This window comes from Pygocentrus nattereri, chromosome 16 (genome assembly GCF_015220715.1).
Source record: "Pygocentrus nattereri isolate fPygNat1 chromosome 16, fPygNat1.pri, whole genome shotgun sequence".
Taxonomy (NCBI): domain Eukaryota; kingdom Metazoa; phylum Chordata; class Actinopteri; order Characiformes; family Serrasalmidae; genus Pygocentrus; species Pygocentrus nattereri.
Genome location: NC_051226.1, coordinates 7,571,415 through 7,596,459, shown reverse-complemented (window position 1 = coordinate 7,596,459; position 25,045 = coordinate 7,571,415). Strand labels below are relative to the sequence as shown.

Below are 25,045 nucleotides of genomic sequence, written 5' to 3'. Positions count from 1 at the left end.
CCGTCTGTCAGAATAGTCAGAACTGATGATAATTTGATTCAGATTCTTTGGAGCTTCAGATGCTGTCATCCGTGATTGATCGCAGTTTTGTACTGGAAAGCAGGAGAAGCTTTTGGTTCAGACTGCAAGGTCTGCATTTAACTGCAAATTTAAGTAGTCAAGGAGACCTTTCCCTGGGATGCATTCAAGTGACCTTTTCCTCGTGAGATAATCTCAGAAAAGATGAAAAATAGCCATGATTTCTGATACAGACCGATTGTATCTGACTTTGGCAAGGGGGGGATCCACGAAAGAAACATCTGAGAGGCCTCTCGGATAGTAAACATGCTGTTCCTGCGAAGTCAAATACATGTGAGCAGTGTGCCCTGCAGTATCTGCAGCCATGCACGCCTATACGGCTGCGTGTTTGCTCTGAACGGTTGTAACAGGAACACTGTTAGGGACTTGGTCGGTTTGCGCAGGGGGAAGAGAGGAAGAGGCGAAGGCGAGCATGAGAAATGTGAACGTCAAGATGAACTTTGCGGCTTCTTTAGCAGCCAGGCTGAAAATTCCACAGTCATGCACTACCAAAACTTAGCAAAGCTTTCTACAAGGCTAATTCACACAAGTCAATCACTTTATACTCCTCCTGTACCGCCGCAGGTACGCTCCAATCTTTCACTCTAGGTTTTACACTGCCAAAGTGCTACTATGTGAAGCTGTAATAAAATAAAAAGCAAGAACTAATGCATGCACTAGATACTGTTACCTTCCTGTAAGTAAGGGCTGGCAGCATGCTGATATTTTTACTCTATCATCATTGTGATAAATTACGTCACAGTATGCATTTCGGAGCAGATCATTGACACTATCGGTACTTAAAGAACACTGAAAGAACACAGCTGCATGTGAAATTACAAAGAGAGCAGAACGAATCCTGTTTGACTGGATTTAGTGAAATGTGTGAATGTGAAACACTGGATAAAAATCTTTGGGCCTCATTCTCCAATATCTCCCCAAGTTTGCTAAATTTGTTCTCAAGAAAGGTCCTTAGAAAAAATCGGCGTCGGTTTCATCACATGTTCTTAAACCGCAGAGCTATTCGCACGTTTGTGCTCTTGAGTGTGTGTAGATTCTGTTCTTACCTGCGAACAAATTCCAAGTGAAAACCATTGGTGAATGGCAGAATCTTTGTAAAAACTGTGAGTTTTAAGAAGAAATTTCTTAAATAGTAGGCCCATTACATTTTGAACTTTTTGATAGATTTTTTCAGTTTTTTGTCTGTTCCAAGTAATCAAACCTCAGAAAAGCTGAATATTTTGATGTGATCATGTATCGTAAAAGTCTTAATATATTATATTGTTATATTTTTGCTATCTTGCCCACCCCTACGTACTACTAAAACTACTCTACAGACTGAAAAATATAGTTTCCTAAATAATACACATTCTTAGCTTGAACATATGACATCACATGAGCTTCTTTAAACTTAGGTTCTTGACGCTCATAACTCATAGGGAACACACACACACCCATCTTCTATCCCAGCAGTCACCACAGGTCACCAGTCCATTGCAGGGGTAATTTAACATCTCCAATTGGACCGTGGGAGGAAACTGGAGTACCTGGTGGAAACAAGGGGAGAACATGCAAACTCCACACAGAAAGGACCCTGGCCCAGGAGTCGAACCCTTGCTGTGAGATGACAGTGCTACCCACTACGCCACCGTGGACCGCCACCATCACAGGGAACAGATTATAAAAAAAAGTATGATACTAAAATTGGGTGTTTTCCAGCAATGTTTATATGAGAACAAAAATATAGAAACACAATAAAACACAACTTTAAAAATGCTGATCAGAAGTGTGCGAACTGTCTGGCCATGGTCCTAATATTCTAATATTCTGTGATTGGCATGCTCTCATACTGATATCCCCCAAAGCAGGTTGTGAATGAAGTGGGGCTCTATATATGCAGGTAGTGTTTAGCTCAGTAAAAGCATTATGCAGATTTTAAATATTAAGATACACACACACACACACACACACACACACACACACACACACACACATTTTCTAAGCCGCTTATCCTTCTGGGTCGCGTGGGGAGCTGGAGCATATCCCAACAGTCACTGAGTGGAAGGCAGGATACACCCTGGACAGGTCACCAGTCCATTGCAGGGCAGTCTTAAGAGATAGATCTGAGTCATTTTACTGCTACATGTGAATGGACAGAGGGATGAATGGATGAACGACAGGCAGACAGATGGGATAGCTTGGTAGGTTAGCTTTCACTTGGTTGTTAGCTCTCTTTCTAGGCATGTTTTACTGAGAAACTGTAGGGGACCATCATTTTCGAAAAGCTGTGTGAGTGGGCCTAGCCACATCAACCTTGCGACTGGTGAGGGTACTGCATACATAAATGTTGCCCAAGATTAGGACTGCCCAGTTTACACTGAAAGAGGAGAATGTTGGTGAAGTACATCCGGTTTACTGGGCGTTGGAAAGTTACATACATGTACATTGGGTGTCCACAAGAGCAACCTACTTCGAAAGAAAACATGAATTTAGGTTCCCTGGGTTTATTTTTTAAAGGGAACCAAATGTTGTTCTGCTCTGGCAGAGCTCCAAAACACACTTTGGGACACTTTTAATTTTGACAGTGTAGAACGGATAATAAAGGAACATAACGTGGGACAAATTGCTACAACAAGTTATTATAAGAATGAACAGTGCCAGGTTTGACTGGCTGAAGCTGTACAGTTTGCGTCAAAGGTCTGCTGAGGTTCAGCAGCGAGGGCTGAGATATTGCACACGAAGTGATACTTTTAGAGTTTCTGCACCACATTCTGATGCTCCATGACTGATGATGTTTTAGTATCAGGTTCCTACAGTAATTCAAGTGGGCTTAACTTCCAGACTGCAGTATGAAATTTAAGTCCACCATAAAATGGTTACAATACTATAACTCTAAAGAAAGTCTCTGGAATTAACCTCTGCCAGCGAAGGAGAAAAAAAAAAGCCGGAATGGATCAAAAGCAATGGAGCAAAGATTGCTTTCAGGTGGAGTTTAGAAAACCTTTGCGCTGCTTAGAGTTGTTAATCTCAGCCAGAAGGTATTTCTATTGCCCTTATTCATTGTAAACACTGAGGAATTGCTGTATTTGTTTGATGTGATGCTTTAATTGGACCAAACCCTTTCTACTAGCAGTATCTTCATCTGGACTTTTCAGAGCATTGCAGTAATTCTAGTCTATCTCATTGAAACAGGCACAGACATTAAGGCAGGAAGTGGAGCGTTCCGTTGAAAATGATAGAAGAAAAAAAGGGCTCTCTGTGAACGCTCTTGCATAATGTTTTTCCCGAACAAGGATAAACTGTGTTTAATGGTTTTGGATCAGAGTCCATGAGCTTCAGTTGAGATGACTCTCTTTCGGAATGTTATCTCTGAGTGATCTGTTATGCTGCGTGTGTGGCTTTATTGCGTTCAGATGCGTTATAATTAATTTGGTTTCCAGAAGAAAAAAAACAATTGCACTCCTTCCACACTGAGACCCAGAGTAGGTCAGATCTATTTTCATAATAAGGCAGGACTTTTTAGCTGCTGTCGGGTTACTGAAGGGGAAAAAATGTTTCCAGCCAAAAAGGCAAATGTGGAGTAGAGCAAAGAAAAGCAGATGTCTTGATGAAAAAGATAAGGAGCAGCGTACGTGTCTCTCTGGCCAAATTTAGACGACTTCTGCTTACAGTTCCCTCCTGCATTTCCAGCAAGATTAACACCACTGCATTCTTTCTGTGCTGGTTGTAGATAAAGTATTCCTTACGCATACACAGTTGCATGCAAAAGCTTCCCTGGTCAAACGACATGTTTTGTTGATTTTCTAAGTGAAAATGAGTTAATACATCTCTACTGAGAACACACTTAAATATGGACTTTTTTCTGCAAATGTTTTGCACAATTTCTATTAAACATTGGAAAAAATAAAACGTAACATTTTCAATAATGTCTGCACAAGCCCCCCCCCCACGGGCTCGGTTCATCAAATAAAAAGCAATTGTGCATTAAATTGTGCAGAAGTGTGTTCCCTGTAGAGGATGTGCTAACTTAGTTTCCCTTAGGGATGTGTTGGTGTTAACATAACTAGGATTATCTGTTGTATTTTGTGTTGTTGATCAGGAGTACTTGTATTGAGGTTCCCTCACCAGCTCTGCAGGAGCTCCTGAGACACAGATTCAATGGACAGGCCCATCAACCTAGGTACTGCACCATGATTATGTCCATGTTGTGGCTACATTTGTCGTCTTGATGACTGTGATGGGAGGTATTTCCTGAAGAGGAATTTCTCAGTTATGATGCAGTAGCAAAGAAGGGATGGTCCCATATGTCTGAAATCTGAGAAATCCTGCTTCATGAAAAGCCCCCTCTGGTCATCACTGTTGACATTCCATACTAGGAGAGATTTTGTTATTTAAAGGGGCCATATCCTGCATTTTTCTAATGTTTTTGTATGTACAAAAAGCGGTCATGATTCATGTTTATCATTTTCTAACCTCTCTTTATCCCTTACAGTTAAACAGGCTGCTTCTGTTACTGTGCTTTAAAGCTGAAATATGTAAATGATCTCCCTGCATTGTACCTCATTTAAAAAACAGGCTGGACTGAAACACTGCCTATAACTTCAATGTGAATGGGTGGGGCTAAACCGCTGTGTGTTAAATAAATGGGTATGTCTGTTTTTTTGGGACAAACAGCTTTACAGAAGAAGGAAATTCTCTCAACTTTGAATGGAAGTTAATGGAATCAAGTGATTTTGGAGCCCTTCTGTTGGCCCATTCATCACTTTTAACACAAAATAACAGACAGCTGTTCTTTTCAGATTCTCTAAAAAAAAAAAAAAATGACAGAAATAGAGGTTGAACACTTTCTCCCAACCGCAGTGATATATACGTGTTGTTTTTGTGACATCACAAAAATGATGAATTCAAAACAGGCTTTGTGTTTTTGTCGCCTTTGTTTTGGGAGTTTCTTACAGTTTCTTATGCAAAGGTTTGGGTGGCCCTGGTCAAATTACGTTCTGTCGATTTTCTAAGTGAAAATAAATGAACATATCCTCAACAGAGAGCACACGTCTGCAGATGTTACTGCATCATAACTATGTATTTGCTGAATTTAACACATTGGGAAAAAGTATATATATAATATACCTGCTTAGCATATATTATATTATATATATTTAAGATATAGCATATATTATAGATATAATATACCTGTATAGCACTTTTTTTTCAAATTTTATTTTATTAATTTTTTTAATATTATTAAACTCAGCAAAAGACCAAACATGCAAAAAAGATGATGTTAATTTAACTTTTAACTGATAATTTCACACAACATGTCATTTGACTGGGTAGTGTTCAAACGATATAGGCTGGGGAGTGAATAGTATTTATTATCTTGAAATATTTAACAATGTTTACAGCCCATCAGACTCTCATTTAAAAAGTGAGGAAAGTTATCCATGATATGGGCCCTTTAAGATTTTTTCCCCTTGTAATTTTGTCTGTTATACGTCAGCTCATTTATTGTCTGTGCATTTTCTGGCAAAATCTCTTGTCCAAGGTTACTATTTGTGTCATGTATGGTACGTTAGCATCAACCTTTCATGTGTGGAACTGCAAACTCTAGATTTTGTATGACTACTACATTTTCTGCATGTTCTATATGATTTCCTCACATCACTTGAATTGAGTAGCATGTTCACTTTTTTGCATCTCATTCAAACCACTGTCTATTGTGATTTCTCGCACAGTGTTCATTGGCACACTATTGTTTGCACCTTTAGCACTAATACTGGTATTGTCTGTGTCTCCACAGACTATCATTTCTTCCTAACCGAAGCTATAGTGACAACGGCAAACGAATCCTGCCTAGTGAACAGGAATCGCAGGATTCTGCTGGTGTTTTATAGCAAAGAGAAGACAGACCTACAGATGGCAACAAGCTGTTACAATGAACAAGCATCAACCCGTGGGTGGAAGACACATCTTCAAATGAGACGCAAACGAACGCTCTAATGACCGTGGATTTTACCCATCACCTCCTGAAGAAGCCTCGCTGAGATCATGTATAGACACAAAAGGTTAAACAGGTACAATAGACTGTAGAAAATAATTAGCCTTCAGGAACGCGAGTGAAGCTCAATACACAGAGGAACAAAACCGAGTGCCAGAGGACAATGGAGTGGATGCTTCAACGAAAAAAAAAGCTTTTTTGACCTCTTGACCTTCTAGCGCAAACATATTTTCAAGAGGTCATGAGGTGCTCTCGCCTCTCCATTTTTCATTTATGTAACTGGCCTTTCATCCAGCTCAGCACAGTACATCTGCCCAAGACTGTAAATGATGACAAGTGTATATCTCACCGGTTTCCTACTTCCTATCGCAACGTCAAGGCAAGCCATGTGGCTCGCTGTAAGACCAGCACAGGCCGACAGTATGTGCAAGTAATAAAAATATAACGTAAAGCTGCTTAAGCCATTCAAATGTTTTTTTTTTTTACTCCCATTGTTAAATGGTACAACTTCCAGTTGAAGATCAGTCTAGGCTTGATGTTGTTCATGACATTACTGCTTTATTTATTTTAAAATGCGTAGATTCGACTTCTAAAATGAGGAGCAATGACGCCCGTCACCGTGTGACGTTTCTTATTACACCTTCTTGTATTCTCTTTGATCTGTGTTGAAATACTGTTTAATGTAATCTGTGGGACAGATCTGGGAGCTGTGGCCAAGTTTTATTAAAATAAAAAAAAAAAAGGAAGAAAAAGAAAAACGTGGTCAGTATTGTATCTATTCACCTCTCCAATGAAATTAGTCACATTCGTTCCACAAACCTACCTTAACTGCCTAATATACCATTCATCTCCTCATTATGTTCCCCAGACAGCTAGATGTTCAGAGGAGACAGCCGAACGATGGACTGTTAATTACATAATGCGCCACATTGCCCTGAATACACACAGTGCCCAAACCATTATACCATTTTGCCCACACGAGCCAATTACAGATGCACCATTCAGAAAGCAGCTTACAGCTGTCAGAGACCCAAATCACAATTAAAATGCAAAGTATACAGAGTACTATGGACGGAAAATGTAGGCTCGGGCAAACTAGATAAAACTGGACACATCCGCACCCACGCTAAACAAATAGATTAGATAATACTCTCTGCCAACCACCCTTACAGCACCGTGAGTGTCAGAGACCACCCGACCACCCTGCCATTTAATTTCCAGCCAAAAAGGAAATTAAAAAAAAAAAATTTATGTAGTGTCCACTTTTTCCTTCCATTCTTTTCAGACTTGCTTTCAATTTTTCACACCTCCCAAGTTCAGTCTTAGAAGTTGGATGCATTTTCTGACTCACAAAGTAATTCCTGTTAAGAGTTCTGCCCATTAAAAAAAAAAAAAAAAAGACGAATTGAACACCGATAGTATTGCACTTAGTGTTGGAGGCTTTTGTCTATTATTCTGTTAAATATACAGTTCATTTTTTCGACCCTGTAAAACATTAATTACTTGTACTGTACAACTATTTTGATTGTTATTTAAATAAATGAAGTGGTGGGCTTTGACTTTGGCCTAGTACTGTGTAAGGCAAAGGATTCACTACCTAGGGCATCCATGCCCACCAAGTAATCTAAGATTATATGGACTGGGTCAACTCTTACTCAAGTGGTAGAATTTCAGATATTTATTTGGCTTTCAACAGAAAAGATACAGCTTCAAAAGCGCTCAGCACAAAATATTTGAAATGTATCATATTTGCATGCCCCAACAAAAGAATGATATCATACAAAGCAGATAAAAAAAAGCATAGATAAAACAGCATATACTGCAAAGGCTCAAGCTCTTTAAAACAACATTACACCAAAAGTACATAAAATCATCCTGAAATTTTCAATGCCACTCCATCTGTAGCTGCACATGATACTGACCTATGCATGACCTGTGACATGGGGGTGGGGGGTGGGGGGGACAAAACAACCCACAGTTTGAAGACAAAATCACAGCACGTCTTTAACAGTGGAGTTCAGAACAGCATCGTGACTGGCCTTTCTGGAGAGCTCATTCTGTGGGAGGAATTCATATACATGGTGTAAATTAAACACCTCCACCAAGATAACTGCTACTGTAAAGTACATAATGGTCTCAAAGTAAGAGACTAAAAAAAAGGAATAATATTCAGGTGGTTTTTATCAGAAATCAAAACTGCTCTTGTGAAATGCACTCAATCTTTCTCACCGTAAAATCGGAGTAGCTGATGGCGACGGGCTTTTTATCAGTGTTGAACTCCTGCAGTGGTGTTCGGGGGACTGGATAAGTCTCAACAGTCTTAGTCCTCTGATGGACCAAAGAAGAGCAAACAAATGGGTCTTACTGGATCAGCAGACCTCTTTACAATGAAAGCATAAGCCAGATAAGCAAAATGAAGTGTTTCTAGCATCTACCCCCTGTCTAGTGACATCCAACAGTCACTAGTGAGCTGACCATTACGTGAACTTGAACAGCAACTCGGTCACATTTATGCATTCTTATTCTTGGGCAACAGTGCCCTCTAGTGTTAGCCAAAGGAACTGCTTAACATTATGAACTACATTCCCACTCCACATTAAAGATCAGTATTACACAGGACCAACTGACAAAGAAAGCAGGCATTTTAGCAGCGGTTTTACCTTGGCTGAGAGTGGAGGCTTGCCAGGCACACACAGGAAGGTGCTGGACACGCTGCTGGTGCTGCTGCTGCTGCTCACTGTAGTCGTGCGGAGTGAAGCCTGATTAGGCGTCTTAACAGGAAATGAATGAGGAAACGGATGAGGGAAGAGTTTATGACCAACATTAAACAACTGTAGGCGACTGTTTACTTGCAGTACCTTCCTTATCTTGCTGGGAGTCACGGCACTATTCGCTTGTCCATGAGCTCTCTTAATGGGGGTTTTAAACTGAGAGGTGTCCGCTTTCTTGGACATCTGTAATTCAGCAAAGATGAATTATTTCATTATTACAGCTCACTGTGCAGCAAAGTTATAATCTAGTGATACACAATAAAAAAAAAAAAAAAAAAAAAAAAAAGTTAATATACTAAAGATTCCTAAAAGGAAAAAAACTCAAAATGGCACATATTGATACCCGTTTTATTCAAACAGATTGGCTGAAAATCAAACATGGTTATACACTGCAGTTCAAAAGTTTGTAATCACTGTTTTCAATAACATAAAACCAATCTGGTCACAGATCTGCTAGTACTGAGCAACCTTTTAGATTTCAGATACATAGTACGGCACTAGGAAATCAGAAAGCTTGATAAGCCCAGAATGATGAAACCTAAAACGACAGAGAAAGAAAGTATAGGACCAAGCTATAATAAATGAGGTTATAATAAGAATTACATTGTGATAAAATCCAAAACGTAATATTTCAAAAATGAAGATCAAATTCTCAGTCTGATAATTTAACAAAATAAAATACATGAATGTAAATGGACAACTAATCGGTTTATTGTTCGCAATTCTTGAAATAGTGAATAAGACCTAAAAACAACTTGGTGAATGGTTTAAATACTTCACAGTGTACAAGTTATTGTGTTGCAGTATATAAAACATGTATGACATTCATCTTTTCAGTGTGCTTGACTCTCAGTTCAGCTCAGCTCACCTCTATTCCTCTATTCCTTCACCCTCATCAGTTTCTGACCTAAAGTGGATGTTTATGGTAGGCAGACTATTCAGACTGATTTTAATATGTGCAATGAATTTTCAACATGATGTTCAGGAGTCATCTTAGAGTTTAATGCCTATATTTTAGAGGACCTTTAAAGATCACCAGGAACTGCGTAAGGCGTTAAAACAATCAAAAACACAGAACTCACGCGCTCGGTCTTCTCCTTGTCCTTCTGCAAGCGATGTTCTTCCCATTGCTTGGAAATGTACTCCATGATCCCCTGTCCTCTAATTAGAAAGGGGGGGCCTTGATTCTTCTCCCAAGCCTCTACACGTACTTTCAGCTCCTCTTCAAGCTGCATATGCACGTACATACAATTAGTACTGTACTGCAGACACCAAGAGTACAAATCATACCTGAACCACACATTCATGTCATGTCAGGTCCAGGTTTCCCTTCTTGCAGCAATTTAGGCCGTTCTATTAACAGATGGTGCCAAATCTGTTGTAAATCTCTGATCCCACAAGGATTTAACTTTAAATTAAGATTTTTAGACCACAATTCAGTTCATCATGGATGTTTGAACCATGATTTGTTTATTTGGTATTAATTCTGAATTGTTTTGACAAAATACACACTTCTTACTTACACAGTCACGAAACACACACATTACACAAATAAGGGCCAAGAAATGAGAGCATGCTGTATTGAGCATCATTATAATGTCGTTCAGTTAGGGATGCACAATAATATCAATCATTTTTGTACCTTTAGACCTTGACACCGTACTTTAATCATTTCCTTGCATTTGTAACTCTACGTAACACTTCCTTCTAATGCTAATGCAGGTAGCTTTCAAAAAATGTATGCATCAGCAGATATGTACATGAAAAACATCAGATATTCACATCAACAATAATCTCCAAGTCTAACTAACATTCCAAAATTGATGTAATTGAATTGCTACATTCAGACCAACGAAGTCTTACAACCCTAGTGCTACAGAATACTTTGTACCTTAGGAAGCAATTTCTGCACTTTGGCCCTGTCCTTGCTTTCCTTCAATAAGGCACCTCCTCTGTTGGAGAACCGGTTCGGATCTGCAGCCTTCCTCTGCATGAAACGGCACACAAACACTTTACATACTCATCAGAACTTGGAAAAGGCCGGTTAAATACTTGAATTACAGTAACATGGTGAACAGACACTATGGAATGTTTTCTGCGAGCACCTCAAAGTCCTGGAAGATAGCCCAGTGTTTTTCCCATTTTTCGATGCTTTCCAGTAATGGACGTGCTGTCTCATAAAACTCCTTCACCTTCAGCAGCTCACTGTCGTGCAGAGAGAGCAGCTCCTCAGTATAATTATCTGAAAAAGAAGACGACGAGAAGAAAACAAAACTGTGTCGTGTCTTTGGAATGAATTAAATAAAAAAAAAAATTTTTTTGTTTTTTTTTTTAATGTCACAAAATCCTAATATGTCCCAACAATAAAACTTACTATCACAGAAGTGGGAACCGAAAGCTTCTCTTTGCTCTGGTCCAAACATACATTTGTCCCAGAGGACCACAAGCTCCTGTCGCACTTTGTCTATCACCTCTTCCAACTTGGCCCTCTGGAGCACCTCCAGACGCTCCACCACATTCTGCCACTGCAAAGACACTGTGTTTAGCGCAAAAGATAAACCCTTGAGTCATCATCCCGTTTAAAAAACTGATGACAGGTAATGGACTGAAGCCTTTTTAAAGTTTCTACCCTTCTAATTTCATCAGAAAGTGTACGGAGTGCTTCCTGTTTGAATTCTGCAGCTTCTTGTTCTGGACAACTCAGACGATTCCACAGGCTCATGGCTCGATCTTTGAGCTTGTCCCGAGTTAAAATAAGGGATTCCTTCTTCATTTCTAGCTATAAAAGAATTAGAGATATTACATAAAATAAATTCAGTGCTTAAAATATGTAATTACTACATCAAAAACTAAAAGAACCAAAAGATTAAAGCAGGGGTGGACAATACGGCAAAAATACGACATCACAGCTAGACTGCTGATGTGCGAAGTGTGGAAGGATGTATTTTTCAGACAAGCCGTCTAGCCAGTGACAGTAGGATCTCACACTCCATGGGTGTGCTGGTGCAGGCAAATCTGAACTCTGGGAGGAATGAGTCCAAAGCTTTGGACTCGACTCGATTCCCAAATGCCTAGAATCAAGGATTCAATTCTTTTTGGGACTGACTACCAGTGCCAAGTAATTTCTTTTTTTAATATAATAGATGCTCTGAAAAATATACTGATGTAATTTATCATGGCAACAATAAAGCTTCATATTGCCCACCCCAATAAAAGACTCTGTACACACTAAAAAGTGCACACTAACACCTGACTGAGCAGCAGCTTCAGAGCTTTGATGTTCTCGTGTGTAAGTAGGAAGATGTCCGTATCAGAGCACACGGACTCTCTCTCCAGAGTGGTTTCAGGCTCATGGCCCATCTCATCCATCAGGTTCCTGATGTCCTCCCTGAGCCCAGAGAACACCTTCACCCTGCTCTCCTGCACCAACAGATGGGACGGTGTGACAGCAGTGATTAATAATCAAGATCCTGTGGTGAGTGATGATTACTCAAGCTCAAAGTTTTCCAAACCCCTAGAGGAGCAAAAGAAGAAGAGGCGAAGGAAAGAACAAACATAGCTTGAAGCCACAGAGAAGAGTCTCACCAGAACTGCTTGTTACCTTCTCTTCGCTCAGTTTCTTAATATGCTCTTTGAGCTCTTGGAGCTGTGTGCGGGAGGGCATGCTGCCACTTGGAATGTAGTAGGGCGTAGCACACAGGGTTACACATAGCTCCTCATCCTGCTGCCTCAAGCCATTCAGCTCCTTCATCCGCTCAGTCTTCTCCTTGAGGAGTGCCTCCAAACGACAGCGGAGGTTCTTCTCCATCTGCAGGACGGTCAGGTCTTCCTCCAACTGTACAGTGTGAATTCAATCATCATATACTGGTTTCAGATGGTAAGACAGAAAGCTGATGGATCAAAGGCACTAAACTTACTTTATATGGTTCCTCAGACAACTCAAGACACAACGTCTCTAACTGCTTCTGAGTAGTAATGATACTGGTTTTGATCCGATGCCTCAGGGATTCCTCTTCGCTGATCATGTCTGTCAAAAGGTCCTGTGTGGAACATTATTAGAATGTGAAACAGGAAAAACAAACACGCAAGAGGAAAACATGCATAAATGCGCCAGCAGCTCACCTCAATATATTTCTTCACAGTCTGCATTCGTTCAATCCTCTGATCCTCCATGATGCCGATACTGTCCCATATGTCCACCAGCCTCGCCATAGCGTGGTTTATCCCGGTCACAAGCGAGGAGGCCATGGCTTCACTGTATGTCGAAATGAATCGGTTTTTATTTTTTTAGATCACAGCCCAGCCCTTCAGGTTACTGCCAAAGTGCATTCACCTATTAAATATTCATAATGGACCATAAATATTCAAAATGTGACATATGTGCTGTAAGACTACCTCATAGCACTCAGTGCGTGCTGTCTGTAAATACAGTGAATCTGTCTCATATGCCATGTAAATATGTAAATAGATATAGTTTATACTTTATTTTATTTCTCTTGTACTTTAACTTATGTCTAGATTTATTTTTATTTTGCATTTTTCTGCATAGCTTATGTAAGTTTACATGTAATGACATCCCTCCGGGATAAAGTTCATTCTCTCTTTCTTTCAATCTATCCATCCATTTCCTTTTGCCCATTTGCTCTGAAACTGCCTTAGAAGAAATGTGAAGAACTTTTTCAAAAAAATAAAAAATAAAATAAAAAAAAAAAATCAATCCATATGGCTAAAAAGTGAGTTTTACTACTTAATCCATCTTAATTTCAGTAGCTATCCTAAATAACAAAGTTAGTCATGGAACTGCAGACTTTTAACTAATTTAGCAGAATATCCAACCTTAAAGAACTTGAGAAGACATTAAAATGGGAAGGACTGGAAGTTCATCCAAGCTGGAACTACATACGATTATCATTAACCAAACTGAACAAGTTATAAGACACTTTTAAAAATAATTACACATTTACATGTTTGGCATAAAATGGCTGATAATCCCTCGACGTAATTTCGGACAGAGTATGTTCTGACTGAACCAACTTACAAACAAACAAACAAACAAACAAACAAAACACACGTCTCGTGCGCGCGCCCTCGCGAACGTGAGTTAAAGTTCAAACAAATTCAAAACAAACGAATGCGGATTTTCCGTTAACCGGTATTCAGCTTCGCCACAACACGAAGCGACGAACACGGGGACAAACTGGAAAACTGTCGAAAAACACGGAGTAACAGCTGGCAAACAATAACCAACGGCCGGAGAACTCGACTAAAGCCAGCAAGCCGGACAGGTTAACGTTAACCTAGCTGATAGCTCGCCGCAACACTGCTGGCGGTAAGCTCACTAACGTTATCCCCTCACTTATCCCTGTATTCCTATCGCACGTCGAGCCCAGACTCACCTTCTTCGACTCCCCATCATTTTTGTTAGTTGTTCACGCTACCTATACTTTTCTATGCTCAAACCCAACCGAGGAAGTGAGTGTTCGGAGGGCCGTGTCTCCCTCAACCCCAAGCCGAGCAGCTCACGCTAACGCGACCGCTAAAATTTGAAATGTGTCTCTTCCTTTCTTCCTGAGAGGCTGAGCTCAGCGGGCCATGTTACTGCCGCCTACTGGAGAGCTCCAGAGGCCCTGTTAACTAGCTACTGGGCACATGAGCATGTCCAGGCTGTCTGTGGCACGGGTAATCCGTTGTTGTTGCTTTCTGCAAGACGTATTTCGCCGTTTGAGCTACAAGTAACTGCCGTTTCTCCTCTTATTGCAGTGTTATGGGCAGCGTTGCCACCTCAGCCCAGTCAAATTCCTGGACACTCGACCAGTGGCTTGATTATTGCCTGAAACATAGCATAACACTTCGACTAGCCTTTCTATCTGTATTTTTCTTATGTTAAAAGCTTGAGGGATAAATTACAAGTTGTAAAACCTCAGGAGATTGTAAAACTGTCACAGTTATGGATGTTTTTCACCTTCCACTTGACCGTTTTCCACAGCTCTCTTAAGGAAAAGGGAAACAGTAAGGCCAATATTTGCTTAAGATGATTTATGCAAGTGAACACAGTTAAAGCGTGGCTGTGACATAAGCCTTCTTGGCAGTGGTGGACAGTAACTGAGTAAAGGTAATTCGTTACTGTACTTAAGTAGTTTTTCGTGTATCTGTACTGAAGTATTTCCATGTTGGGCGACTTTTTCCTTTCACTCCACTACATTTCAGAGTCTAATATTTGACTTTTTCCTCCGCTACATTCTGAGAATTGTTCCTTTTGTTTTCTGTGTGTATAAAAACGTAACATGTCAAAAACGAAAGAAGCGCAAAGCCAGAGCACCAATCAGGGCCCAGCGGTCACTTAGTTTAGAGCTGGTTTTGACCTGTTGGTCAGACCGACCCAGTGCAGCACACGGTTCAACGTCAGCGCAGCAGCGTAAATTTTGGGAGCACATGTCGACCTAAATGATGAACTAACCTAACTTTGTGTAAATAGAGCACAATATAGAAATATGTCCACATATGCAGTCGAGACTGGCCTGTTTCTTTTTTTCTGAATTCATACAAACACTTTCATTTTATAGTAAATTAGTTTGGGCTGGTTTATGTTTATGAACAGAGGCCTACAGATCAACATAGTAAAGGAAAACTTACTTGTGATCCTGAGTTTAAAGCCAGTTTTTATTCAACTTGTAACTAATTTACAAAGTAATCTGAAACTGAAACTTTGCTTGTGTGTAAAAGTGATTTCAGAGCCACTCGGTTCTCCCTGATGGAAACTGTTTACCTTCAGTGTTTTGTGCTTATGATCATTTTAATAGACCTCAGCGTCACTAATTAATGACCTTCTATTAAAAGACTGGTTTACCAAGAGAGACGCTGGAGGACTTTCACCTGAAATGAGTTCATGAAGCCAGTCTGGTTATAAAAATGATAACAGGACCAGATCAGAGCCAAAATTACTCTTTTAGTACTTTTACTTTATACTTAAGTACATTTGAAGGCAAATACTTTTGTACTTTTACTCAAGTGGAGGTCTAAAGGGAGGAACTTCTACTTTTACTGGAGGAATATTTTACCTTGGGTATCTCTACTTTAACTCAAGTACATGATTTGTGTACTTCATCCACCTCTGCTTCTTGGCCGTTAGCAATCTGCATCACTATACAACTGCCTGCATCTCACTCTTTTAAGCAGGTCTGCACTGTGTTTAGAATGAGCTTGTGCATGGTGCAAATAATGCTCTGCACTACTGAGTCAAAAGTTGTTTTGATTCCACTGTTTGGTAGGCAAAACGGTTATGTTGACTAGGCTCCACATCTTTAAAGCTTTTACGTTTGGTTTTGTGGTTCAGTCAGTGCAGTACGACGGCTTGCCCATAGACTAGTTACTTATTACCAGTCACTCATAACGTTATTTCACCTTTCAAAATGGACAAAATGCTGAGCACTACAAAAGTGTCACTGTCTATTCCTTCACAGGTTTATACAAGAAGAGAGGAATCCAGTGCGCTCTAAATATGGTCAGCACTCTGATCTGACATCTGCTCCATTTCTCCTCTGTCTTTGTTGGTGTGAGTATTGTATGGTGCATCACTACTACAAGGTATGTGCAAGCCCATAATAGCTAGTGGCCCAGCTGAAAAGTGTGGTGGAATTGTTTTTGTTTTCCAGTCCTGGCTTTGCATAATCTTCTCAATTCTCAGGTTTCAAGCTGTCATAAGTTATGTACAACTGCGTTTTCATCCAGTGCATTTTCTATACATCAACTTAGAAGAGCCAGTCTGATTGACTGTGCTTGTAGCATGCACAGGAATGGTACCAGCACTCTAGCCTTGTCTATTCCATGTGGTTATTTAGTTTGCTGAAGTAAAGTGACTGTGCTGAGTTTGAAACAGCCCCTCTTCCTCGATATAGACTGAAATGAATCCTATGGGCAAGATATCCTCCTTCGTGGGTGTGAATCTCCTTTAAGCCCCTAGACATAAAAAGGGGTACAGTATACTGGATTAAGGTAACTGATCTCAAAATGAGCCTATGCTGCTTAATTACCCACTTTACAGAATGAAAATCCCCAGCAATCTAGTTTTGCCATTGTTTATTATCAGTGTAAAAAAGTAGAATGATTTATATTGGACACTCCAAAGAACAAACTATACAGACATCACTAAATAATGCCAAAAACATCTGTTAACAGTTGAACGAACTGACAGGAATTCTATTAGATCTTGAGTTCATATAATATTGATTATTCTGAGTTATAAACCAGATCATCCTTCACAATTTCCCCTAAATATTATTTGCCATTAGATGGATATCAAATAATCATACAAAAATACAAAAATGGATTCACATTAGGCATATGCAATACAATAGGTTAAGTACATACAGTAACCATGGTCACATCTCTCCTTGCAATAAAAAGTGAGAAAAAAATCTAATTGTGTTGGGAAAGAAATCTAACAGTGTTGGGCTTATTTATGCTCTCATGGTTTCCTTCTGCTTCACTAAGTTATTTTCTGTATATATAATTTTTAGTTTTAAATGTGTAGTGGAAACAAGTATTTTGATATTTTTGTTTTTGTTACTTAATATACCTTCAGTGCATATATCAACATCAAATATAGGTAAGGAAGGAACACTCCAAAAGTCTTGCAGGACTCTGTGGAAAGAGGAGCACAGAGATCCATGTCTAAAATATGCACACAGATGTTTAGACAAATCAGGACCCCCTTTGAACAATGTACTCTTTGGCAATAATTCAGTTTGTCATATTCCTAGAAAGGAGGGCTGCACTTTTGATACCAAGAACACCGCAGCTTCAGTGAAGTATGGAGCATGTCATAGAAGGAAGCATGAATGGAGTGATGTACTGGGACATATTAGAGGAGAATTTAATTTCATCTGCAAAGAAGTAGTCTCTGGGGAGAAGATTGAAATTGCAAGCCCATCAGAAAGACTCTTGTAACCTCTAGGAATTGAAGATGGTTTTCTAAGAGGAAATGGGTCAAAATTGAACCACAATGCTTTAAAAAGTGAATTACTTCTTACCATAGAAACAAACTTCTTCATTTTTGTTCATACATACAAGTCAAACAACATCATGTGTGTGAATTTGCAGTGAACGTATGCACCGGAAGTATATTACATAACCAAAAAAAAGTGTCCGAATGTTTGTTTCCCCTCACTGTAGGCTAATGGTAGTATGGGTCAGTAACATTCTTGGGAATACAGTTGGGAATTTTTTTGGTGTGTATTTGATAACTGTTTCAGATTGTTAGATTTTTATGTGTTTAGATCAAGTTACAGACAGATTACACAGATGAAGCGTTAACTGATGCTGCAGCATCATCAATGGCAAAAGAAACTGCATTGTGAACAGTGTGGAATGAGACTGTATACATTTCTTTATCATCAGAACCAAAGAAAGAAGCTTGTCTCAGAGAATCTATGACCTTTGTGTTGCAGCAAGCTAGGATTACATTTACCCCAACCTCTTTATATTCTTTCAACAGTCCTTTTAAGGTGTTCGTTCCTGTAGTGTCAATGAAGGATATGGAGGAACAGTCCAAGACTATGGTATGGAAATCCAGCTCACTAGTTATTAGACCTATACTTACATCACCATTTTCTTCGTCAGGCTTCTTTGCAGCTCTTATTTTTGCCTTTTTCTCTATTTTTCTCCTCCGGGTTATTTCAAGGAATGGTTCAAGTCCAACTGCTTTGTATAATGACTTTAAGAAAAAGTCTTTATTGGCATAATAAAGGGGAGCCTGAAAGCGGAAAATTTTTACTTTGGGAATGCTCAAAAGGCTGTTGTAGTCGCCCATGTCTTCATAGTGATTAGTGTTCTCGATTTGACCCAGTAGTGAAACCTTGGGGTACTGGGTTTGAGCCACAACACAAATCATAGAAAAGACTACCCCAACCAGTAGTCCAATCTCCACGCTAATCAAAGCAGCTGAAGACATGGTCACCATCCAGACAACTGCATCAATCTTGCTGAGACGCCAAAGCCTGGGAAAGTCTCTGAATTTCTGCAGGGCGCCTCTCAGGCTGACAATAATGATGCAGGCAAGGACACACTTCTGCAGGGAGTAGAAAAATGGGGCTAAAAATAAAAGGACCAAGAGTACTACAAAGGCACTTATTACACTAGAGACCTGTGTTTGGCAGCCTGTTGAGTCTTTCACCATAGTTTTGGCCAGAGCAGCACTTGTGGTGAAGCAGTGGAAGAAGGATGGAATAATGTTACAAAAACCAATCGCCAACATCTCCTGATTTGGTCTCACTGTGTATCCATTCTTTTTAGCAAACATCTCTGACAGGGAAACAGTAAAGGCAAAACTGATCACAGCTAGTGGAATGGCATCAAGTGCTAGCCTTGGCATCAGTTCAAAATCTGGGACCTGTGGGGGAATGAAACCAGTTGGAATGGCACCTGAGACACTAGAGCTGTAGTGTCCATTGAGATCAGCAAAATGGGACACTATGGTGGCTAATGCCACTACTACAAGTTCTGTGGGCAGTGGCATCTTCAGACGATTCTTGTACCGTTCCTGCAGCTCTTTCCCTCCCAGTAGCACAGCAATACAAATAGCACTTGTGATCATATCACAGAAGTTGGTGTTGTGTATGTTCTTAAAAATGTTGATCCAAGTCACCACCACTGTTCCATAGCCCTGGTGGCGAGGGATTTTGAGGCCCAGTAGATACTTAGCCTGGACTGTTAGAATGGTACATGAGGCACCAGTGGCGAAGCCTTCCAGCATTGGAGCAGATAGGTAAATGGAGACAAACCCCATCCTAAACACAGCCATTACTACCTGGAGAGAAAATGTAAAATATTAGGATTTCACAGTATATATACAGTTATATATACTAGAACTGGGAATTTGTGTAATGAACGGAGGAGGTACCTGGTAAACTCCAGCAAGGAATGTTAATGCAGTTGCAATACTGATAGCATAGCATTCTTTTCCACACTTTATATTGAAGGCATTTATGGTGAGATTAATTGCAGTTTTGCTGAAGTCTTCAGTGATGTTCCATTCACTGTCCAAGGAGCTTTGCTTACTCTCGTCACTCAAATCAAAACCTGCCAGATAGACTTCTCGATCTACAACCTGTCCCACCATTAAACTCATGAGACTGAAGATACCCACAGATACATGTCTGGATGTGCCCAAGATAAAGTAGATGATATTTCCAAAAAAGGATGTATACAAACCATAAATGGGTTCCAGGCCTGCCAGTAGGCAGTACGCAATGGCTTGAGGGACCAAAATTATCCCCACTATGAGGCCTGACATGAGATCACCCCATGCATATTCCTTTATCTTATACTTTGGCAACCAGAGCATCACAGGGAAGAAGTCTGTTATTGTGCTCTTTACTTTGGGCACAGAACAAGATAGTTGGCGGCGCAGTTTGGTCCTTATGATCTCTACTGGTCCTTTTCTTGGTCGAACTTTGCGTTCCAAGGATATCATGGGTGGAGATTTTGCAACCTCCATGTCTTCTAATGGTGTTGTATCCATGTGCTGGTGAGGCTGTTATCCTGTCGGCTAAAAGGTGAAAAAGGCAGAAGGGTATTGGTGATCAACTAAATCTTTTAGCAGTATAAAAAAGTACTAATGAAACTGAACAATCAGCTGTTTAAACAGCTGGCTTAAAAATGTGCCCCATGCCCTATCCATTTTATTGACTTGGTTGTTTCTTCAAATGGAGTGCTCGAAGACTGCATACTGAAATTTGTGAAGCCTAACATACTTTGCATTTTCTGATGAACATACAAAATCCAGAACTTTTAGCATTGTAGACACCTGCTTGTAGTTGCTTAGTGATGTGGAGGTGAGCCTGCAGATATTCCCTCTCAGTAGGTTATTGAGGAGCTGCTGGCCCATGGCCACACTGAGTGGTCGGCACCAACTCAATAAGAAATTATGCTGAGTTATGAGGGGACAGAAGGGGGTGGACATGATGATCAATCAGTTTACATCGGTAAATCAACAGCTGTTAAAAACCCCTTTGTGCTGTAAAATCTCTCCAGATTTGATCTCTGCAGATGTCATGCAACAGCTGTTCAGAGTAACTTGTGTACTTAATTAAATTTCCGTTATTTATCAACTGACTTTAACTTTATGATGGGTGGATATTAAGCAGACCCAAAGGCCTGGCCTAACACAGTGCCCTCTAATTTACCTTGGTTTTGAAATTTATTGACATGACATTGTATCCAGGGTATGTATCACAGACTTTATAGAGATCTGCACAAACTAATCCTATTTTATGATGCTGTTTATAACAGGTGAGGAAAAAATTTATTAATTAACCTCACCGTTCAGAAAAGATATTAGTAAAAAGTACAATTTTTACTGAAGCAGATATTACACCAACTCACAATACCCACGTCTGCTTATATTATACAGTTGTATGCACAAGTTTGAACACCCCTGGTCAAATTACGTTTTGATGATGTTCTGAGTGAAACGAAGTACAGACATCTGCACAATTAATGCACAATTGCTGTTTATTTGCTAAATTAAAAAATAAAGCCATAAAATATTCCTTGTGCAAAAGTGTCACATGTTCTGATTTTTTCCACAATATTTAAATATGTAGAGAATGACGTATTTACACTTAGAAAAATCAATAAAACATGCAGCGTGACCAGGAGTGTTCAAACATTTGCATGTGACTTTATACAGGAAGAAAAAGGCGTTTCACTTTGAGCATTTAAAAGTGTAATTACAAAAGAAGTTCAGTTGTTTCCTTAAAAACACCCTTAAACAGTAAAAAGTAAGTCATGTGAAGTAAGTCAGTGTGAAGTCATATCACATTTACCTATCTAATGTCATTAAAGCAAACAGATCGGTCTTGATTTGTGCTTCCTTCCTGCAAATAAAGACAGCCTGAGAACAGCTCATGCATTGTGAAGCTCATAAAGACTACACCACCATATGTGGTTGTACTAAACATAAATTAGGCTGTCATAAATGTCTGTATTACTTGTTTTAAAAAAATCCTGTTTCAGATTTTGGAAGGGTTTGCAGGAGACAGATAATATCTGGGGAATGTTTCAAGAATGTTTCACCTGCCTAATCCATCTTTCTAGGTTAAAAAACTAAATGGCTAGTGCATCTGTCACCAATAGCCGCAGCTATAGCATGGTTTGGTCTAGCTCAAAGGTTTGTATCAGTTCCAGTTAATACAGAACTAGCTATCTGATGACACTTGCTCTAAAATCCCCACCAAGACTGTTAACGACTTTTCTTGAGACATGTTGTAGTAATGCTTCTAGCTAGATTTTCTTTCTTATCTGCAGAAGTACATCAAAGTGTAAGAAATCTACACAAGAAAGTCACTCACCCAGAAAATACAAGTTGAGCGAAGTCCTCAAACTGTTTAAAGGTGTACAAAACAACTTGTATTCATCCAAAAAAAACCAACAACCCTACACTCTCCTTTTCACACGAACATGTTCTTGTCACCTCGCTTAGCCTTAGAAACCCTTAGAGTTCAAGCCTGTTATCAAATGATGCAAAAACATAGAAGTCCCTTGTCAGATATTGCCAGTTTTTATAGGCTGAAAACACAAAGGGTGGGGCCGTTGTCTCTTTATAGGGTTGAACATAGTTATAGTAGGTTGTCAAGTCCTCCATTGAGCAACATCAGCAGGATCAGGGCAAAGGGTGCAGTCCATTTCGTACTGACTGCTCTCAAGCGTGGGGTGTCTATTCAAGCTGTGTTCTTTCAGCCGCATAAGTCACCTGAAAAAGCCACCAAATGTCAGCATCTGGCTCGCATGTCTCACAAATTACTCTCATAAACTGCTGTTCAACTCTTTCAAACCATCTATTTAAGCTTACGTACATGTAAGTTCAAACTACTTATTAACCACCATCCTCGTGGCTTACAAACATTTCTATGTCCATGCCCATAGATTAAGAAGCATCATTCGTTTTATTAGACTTCTGCTGTCCTATCATTTTATTAGACTTATCCTGTCCTTGGCCACCAAATTTAAAATGAGTTTTTATTTCTACAAAATTATTGTCTTGATTATGTCAAGATAATTACTGTCTCAAGGGTAGAAAACTTGTTCCCAATGTGTTATTATGGGAATCACTGCAGAGTTTTCTGCAAGGTTGCTGAAACCAAGGCAGATTGAAACTGGCCCAAACTGTCTGTGTCTTGTGATGACTGGGGTGATCTGAGTTAGTGACACCACTGTATGAGAGTGTAAAAATAGATTTTACATGCATGTTTCAGCAGGACCACATTAAAGAATTGAGTCTTATGTGTTTTTGTTCTGCAGCGGGCCTTCCGACATTTTTAGTTTCAGTGAAGAGAGTTATTTTACAAGTAGTGTATTATGAAGAAATGTATTTCTTTATATGATGCAATTTATCACGCAAGTTTTCATGAGATGCTTTTACTTCATGATTTATCCGGCACGGACGTTGTTTGGGTTGTTCCAGGTATTTTTCTGTGTTTGGAGTGGGGCAAATGGATAATGACTTCTGATACTCTGCTGCTGTATTTACTGAAGATTGAGCTCTGGTTTTGTTCCAGACAAAGGCCTCAATTTTCTGTTAGTGGAGGACTGGACACTGAAAAATATTCCTGCATAATAACTTACCGTCACTGTGTATGCTGTCAATTCTGAGAATTATTTTATCTGATATTACTGTTCTGATATGAGACAGTGCTGGTGTCTTCATGCAAGAAGCTATGAGAGAATTACAGATTATCTAAACATGATTTCTGGGAAAATGAGGAGCCTTATTTTCTTTGTAAGCCGTATGTTTAGGCATTTTGCCTTAGTTTGGATAATGCGTGGGAAATGGCATAATGCCCCAAATCACTTATCACAAGTTGTACAATGTTTTGGAATTTATAAACAACATAATAATAACAAACTATGAATAGATCTATAAAGATTAAGACAATCAAGCAGTAGATCCATGTTGTTATCCAAATAGCTAATCTCTGATCTGATTTCAGACACTTTAAGTGCCTGCAAATAGATGGGAGTCCCTCATTCGCAAAGCCTGCTTTTAAAGGGCCAGAGTATCATGAGACAGAAAGAACAACTCACCCTCATCATTGGAGCGAGTAAGTACAGTGGAGAATACATTTGCCAGCCTTGCTCGCTGATTCTCCTGGCGTGCATCAGCTCTGCTAGCGTGCTTTGAATGGGGAAAGGAATGATGGGAAAAAAATGTCGCTTCTTACTGAGCTCTCCACCTCAACAGCCAATCCGGGACAGATGGGGGATGGGGGTTGTGTGCTATCTGTCTTATCACCATGGAAACAGTGCCTCCCACAGTCGTGACTGAGAAAATCTGAGCAAAATGAATGAATATCTCTATTAAAGTTGAATTTGTTTTATAAGACTGGACGTGCTGCTTGATATCGCGAAATAAAATTAGTGGTCGATTGCATGAGACAATATTTTGTCCCAAATCATATCACATTAAGCACAATAGAAATGACCTAGAATAGAAATTAAGCACATTAGGAATTTCAGACCTGTGTTTATTCCTTTTAATGATTTAATAATTAAGTCATGTATATTGTTTATTGTGTTTCTTTTTTTAGTGTTAGCATTAACTAAAGTAATAAAGACATACAGCTTGTTCAGGCATACTGCTGTCAGGCCTGCGGATGTATCAGCACACAACAGCTCACATTGTAACGTACATATTAACCACATGACCAGACTGTTTACATATAAATATTTACACATGTTCAGTCAAGCAACTGACCAAGTTACATATTTCAGGGATGTGCCTGGGAATGTCAAATGTCACATCTCATGTTTGAGAGGCAATGTCCCAGGTAGCAATTAGAGATTTAATTCATTGTTGTTCAGCATGTGCTGTTCAAACAGTTTAAATTAGGAGTATTATTATAATTTTGATGTCCACTATCTCCTTTAGAAGGAGTTAAAGAGAAAATGCTTTGGTGTTATGTTCTGGGAAACCAAAACAAAGTTGTTAATGTTTTGTTTTCTTCATGGAAAGTTCTCCACTACAGTAAGTGTGGTTACTTATTGTTTCATGAGGAGGTAGTGAATTTGTGTCTAAGTGCAAGGGTTAGTTGATAAGAATCAGTGACTTCAAGCATATCAAGGATGGACCAAGGCAAGTAATTAACAAAATGAACAATGCCAGCCACTGAACACTTATTTTCATTTTCGGCACAAATCCAACATGTATGTATTAAGAACCATTCCT

The 25,045-nt window shown here is 39.5% G+C and overlaps 3 protein-coding genes across 5 annotated transcripts in view; 1 reads left to right on the top strand and 2 right to left on the bottom strand.

Annotated features, from left to right (window-relative positions):
• The window catches only part of si:dkey-247m21.3 (5-hydroxytryptamine receptor 4), a 41,293-nt gene extending 34,214 nt beyond the window's left edge, over positions 1 to 7,079 (top strand). The window contains exons 7-8 of one of the 2 annotated variants that reach the window (XM_017713312.2): positions 4,157 to 4,237; positions 5,855 to 7,079. In XM_017713312.2, the coding sequence (XP_017568801.2) occupies positions 4,157 to 4,237; positions 5,855 to 5,948 (175 nt within the window). In that variant the 3' untranslated portion in view covers positions 5,949 to 7,079. The remainder of the gene's footprint in view (positions 1 to 4,156; positions 4,238 to 5,854) is intronic. The other variant, XM_017713319.2, reaches the window with a different exon arrangement.
• Positions 7,080 to 7,707: 628 nt separating this feature from the next.
• On the bottom strand, positions 7,708 to 14,409 carry zgc:86764 (uncharacterized protein LOC797431 homolog). The gene is made up of 14 exons (XM_017713301.2): positions 14,220 to 14,409; positions 12,946 to 13,078; positions 12,741 to 12,863; positions 12,425 to 12,658; positions 12,073 to 12,243; positions 11,453 to 11,602; positions 11,198 to 11,348; positions 10,929 to 11,065; positions 10,715 to 10,810; positions 9,906 to 10,052; positions 8,911 to 9,006; positions 8,713 to 8,823; positions 8,282 to 8,380; positions 7,708 to 8,109 (listed from the first exon to the last, which is right to left on the bottom strand). Exons 1-14 carry the CDS (start codon positions 14,237 to 14,239, stop codon positions 8,044 to 8,046), a joined length of 1,734 nt encoding a protein of 577 aa, XP_017568790.1. The 5' UTR covers positions 14,240 to 14,409; the 3' UTR covers positions 7,708 to 8,043.
• Positions 14,410 to 16,882: 2,473 nt separating this feature from the next.
• On the bottom strand, positions 16,883 to 24,037 carry slc26a1 (solute carrier family 26 member 1). Of its 2 annotated transcripts, XM_017713762.2 has the most exons (4): positions 23,905 to 24,037; positions 22,173 to 22,573; positions 19,721 to 20,368; positions 16,883 to 19,627 (listed from the first exon to the last, which is right to left on the bottom strand). In XM_017713762.2, exons 3-4 carry the CDS (start codon positions 20,339 to 20,341, stop codon positions 18,116 to 18,118), a joined length of 2,133 nt encoding a protein of 710 aa, XP_017569251.1. In that variant the 5' UTR covers positions 20,342 to 20,368; positions 22,173 to 22,573; positions 23,905 to 24,037; the 3' UTR covers positions 16,883 to 18,115. The 2 variants fall into 2 exon arrangements, with proteins under 2 accessions (XP_017569251.1, XP_017569261.1); XM_017713772.2 differs by lacking the exon at positions 22,173 to 22,573.
• Positions 24,038 to 25,045: the final 1,008 nt, after the last annotated feature.

Coding starts and splice junctions, on each gene's coding strand:
- zgc:86764 (XM_017713301.2), bottom strand. CDS start 14,239: ATGATGGGGAGTCGAAGAAG. Junction 12,659..12,740: donor TGTCTGAGGAACCATATAAA/GTAAGTTTAGTG, acceptor CACACTGTACAG/TTGGAGGAAGACCTGACCGT. Junction 9,007..9,905: donor ACAAGGAGAAGACCGAGCGC/GTGAGTTCTGTG, acceptor GCTGAATTACAG/ATGTCCAAGAAAGCGGACAC.
- slc26a1 (XM_017713762.2), bottom strand. CDS start 20,341: ATGGATACAACACCATTAGAAGACATGGAGGTTGCAAAATCTCCACCC. Junction 19,628..19,720: donor TCCTTGCTGGAGTTTACCAG/GTACCTCCTCCG, acceptor TTTTCTCTCCAG/GTAGTAATGGCTGTGTTTAG.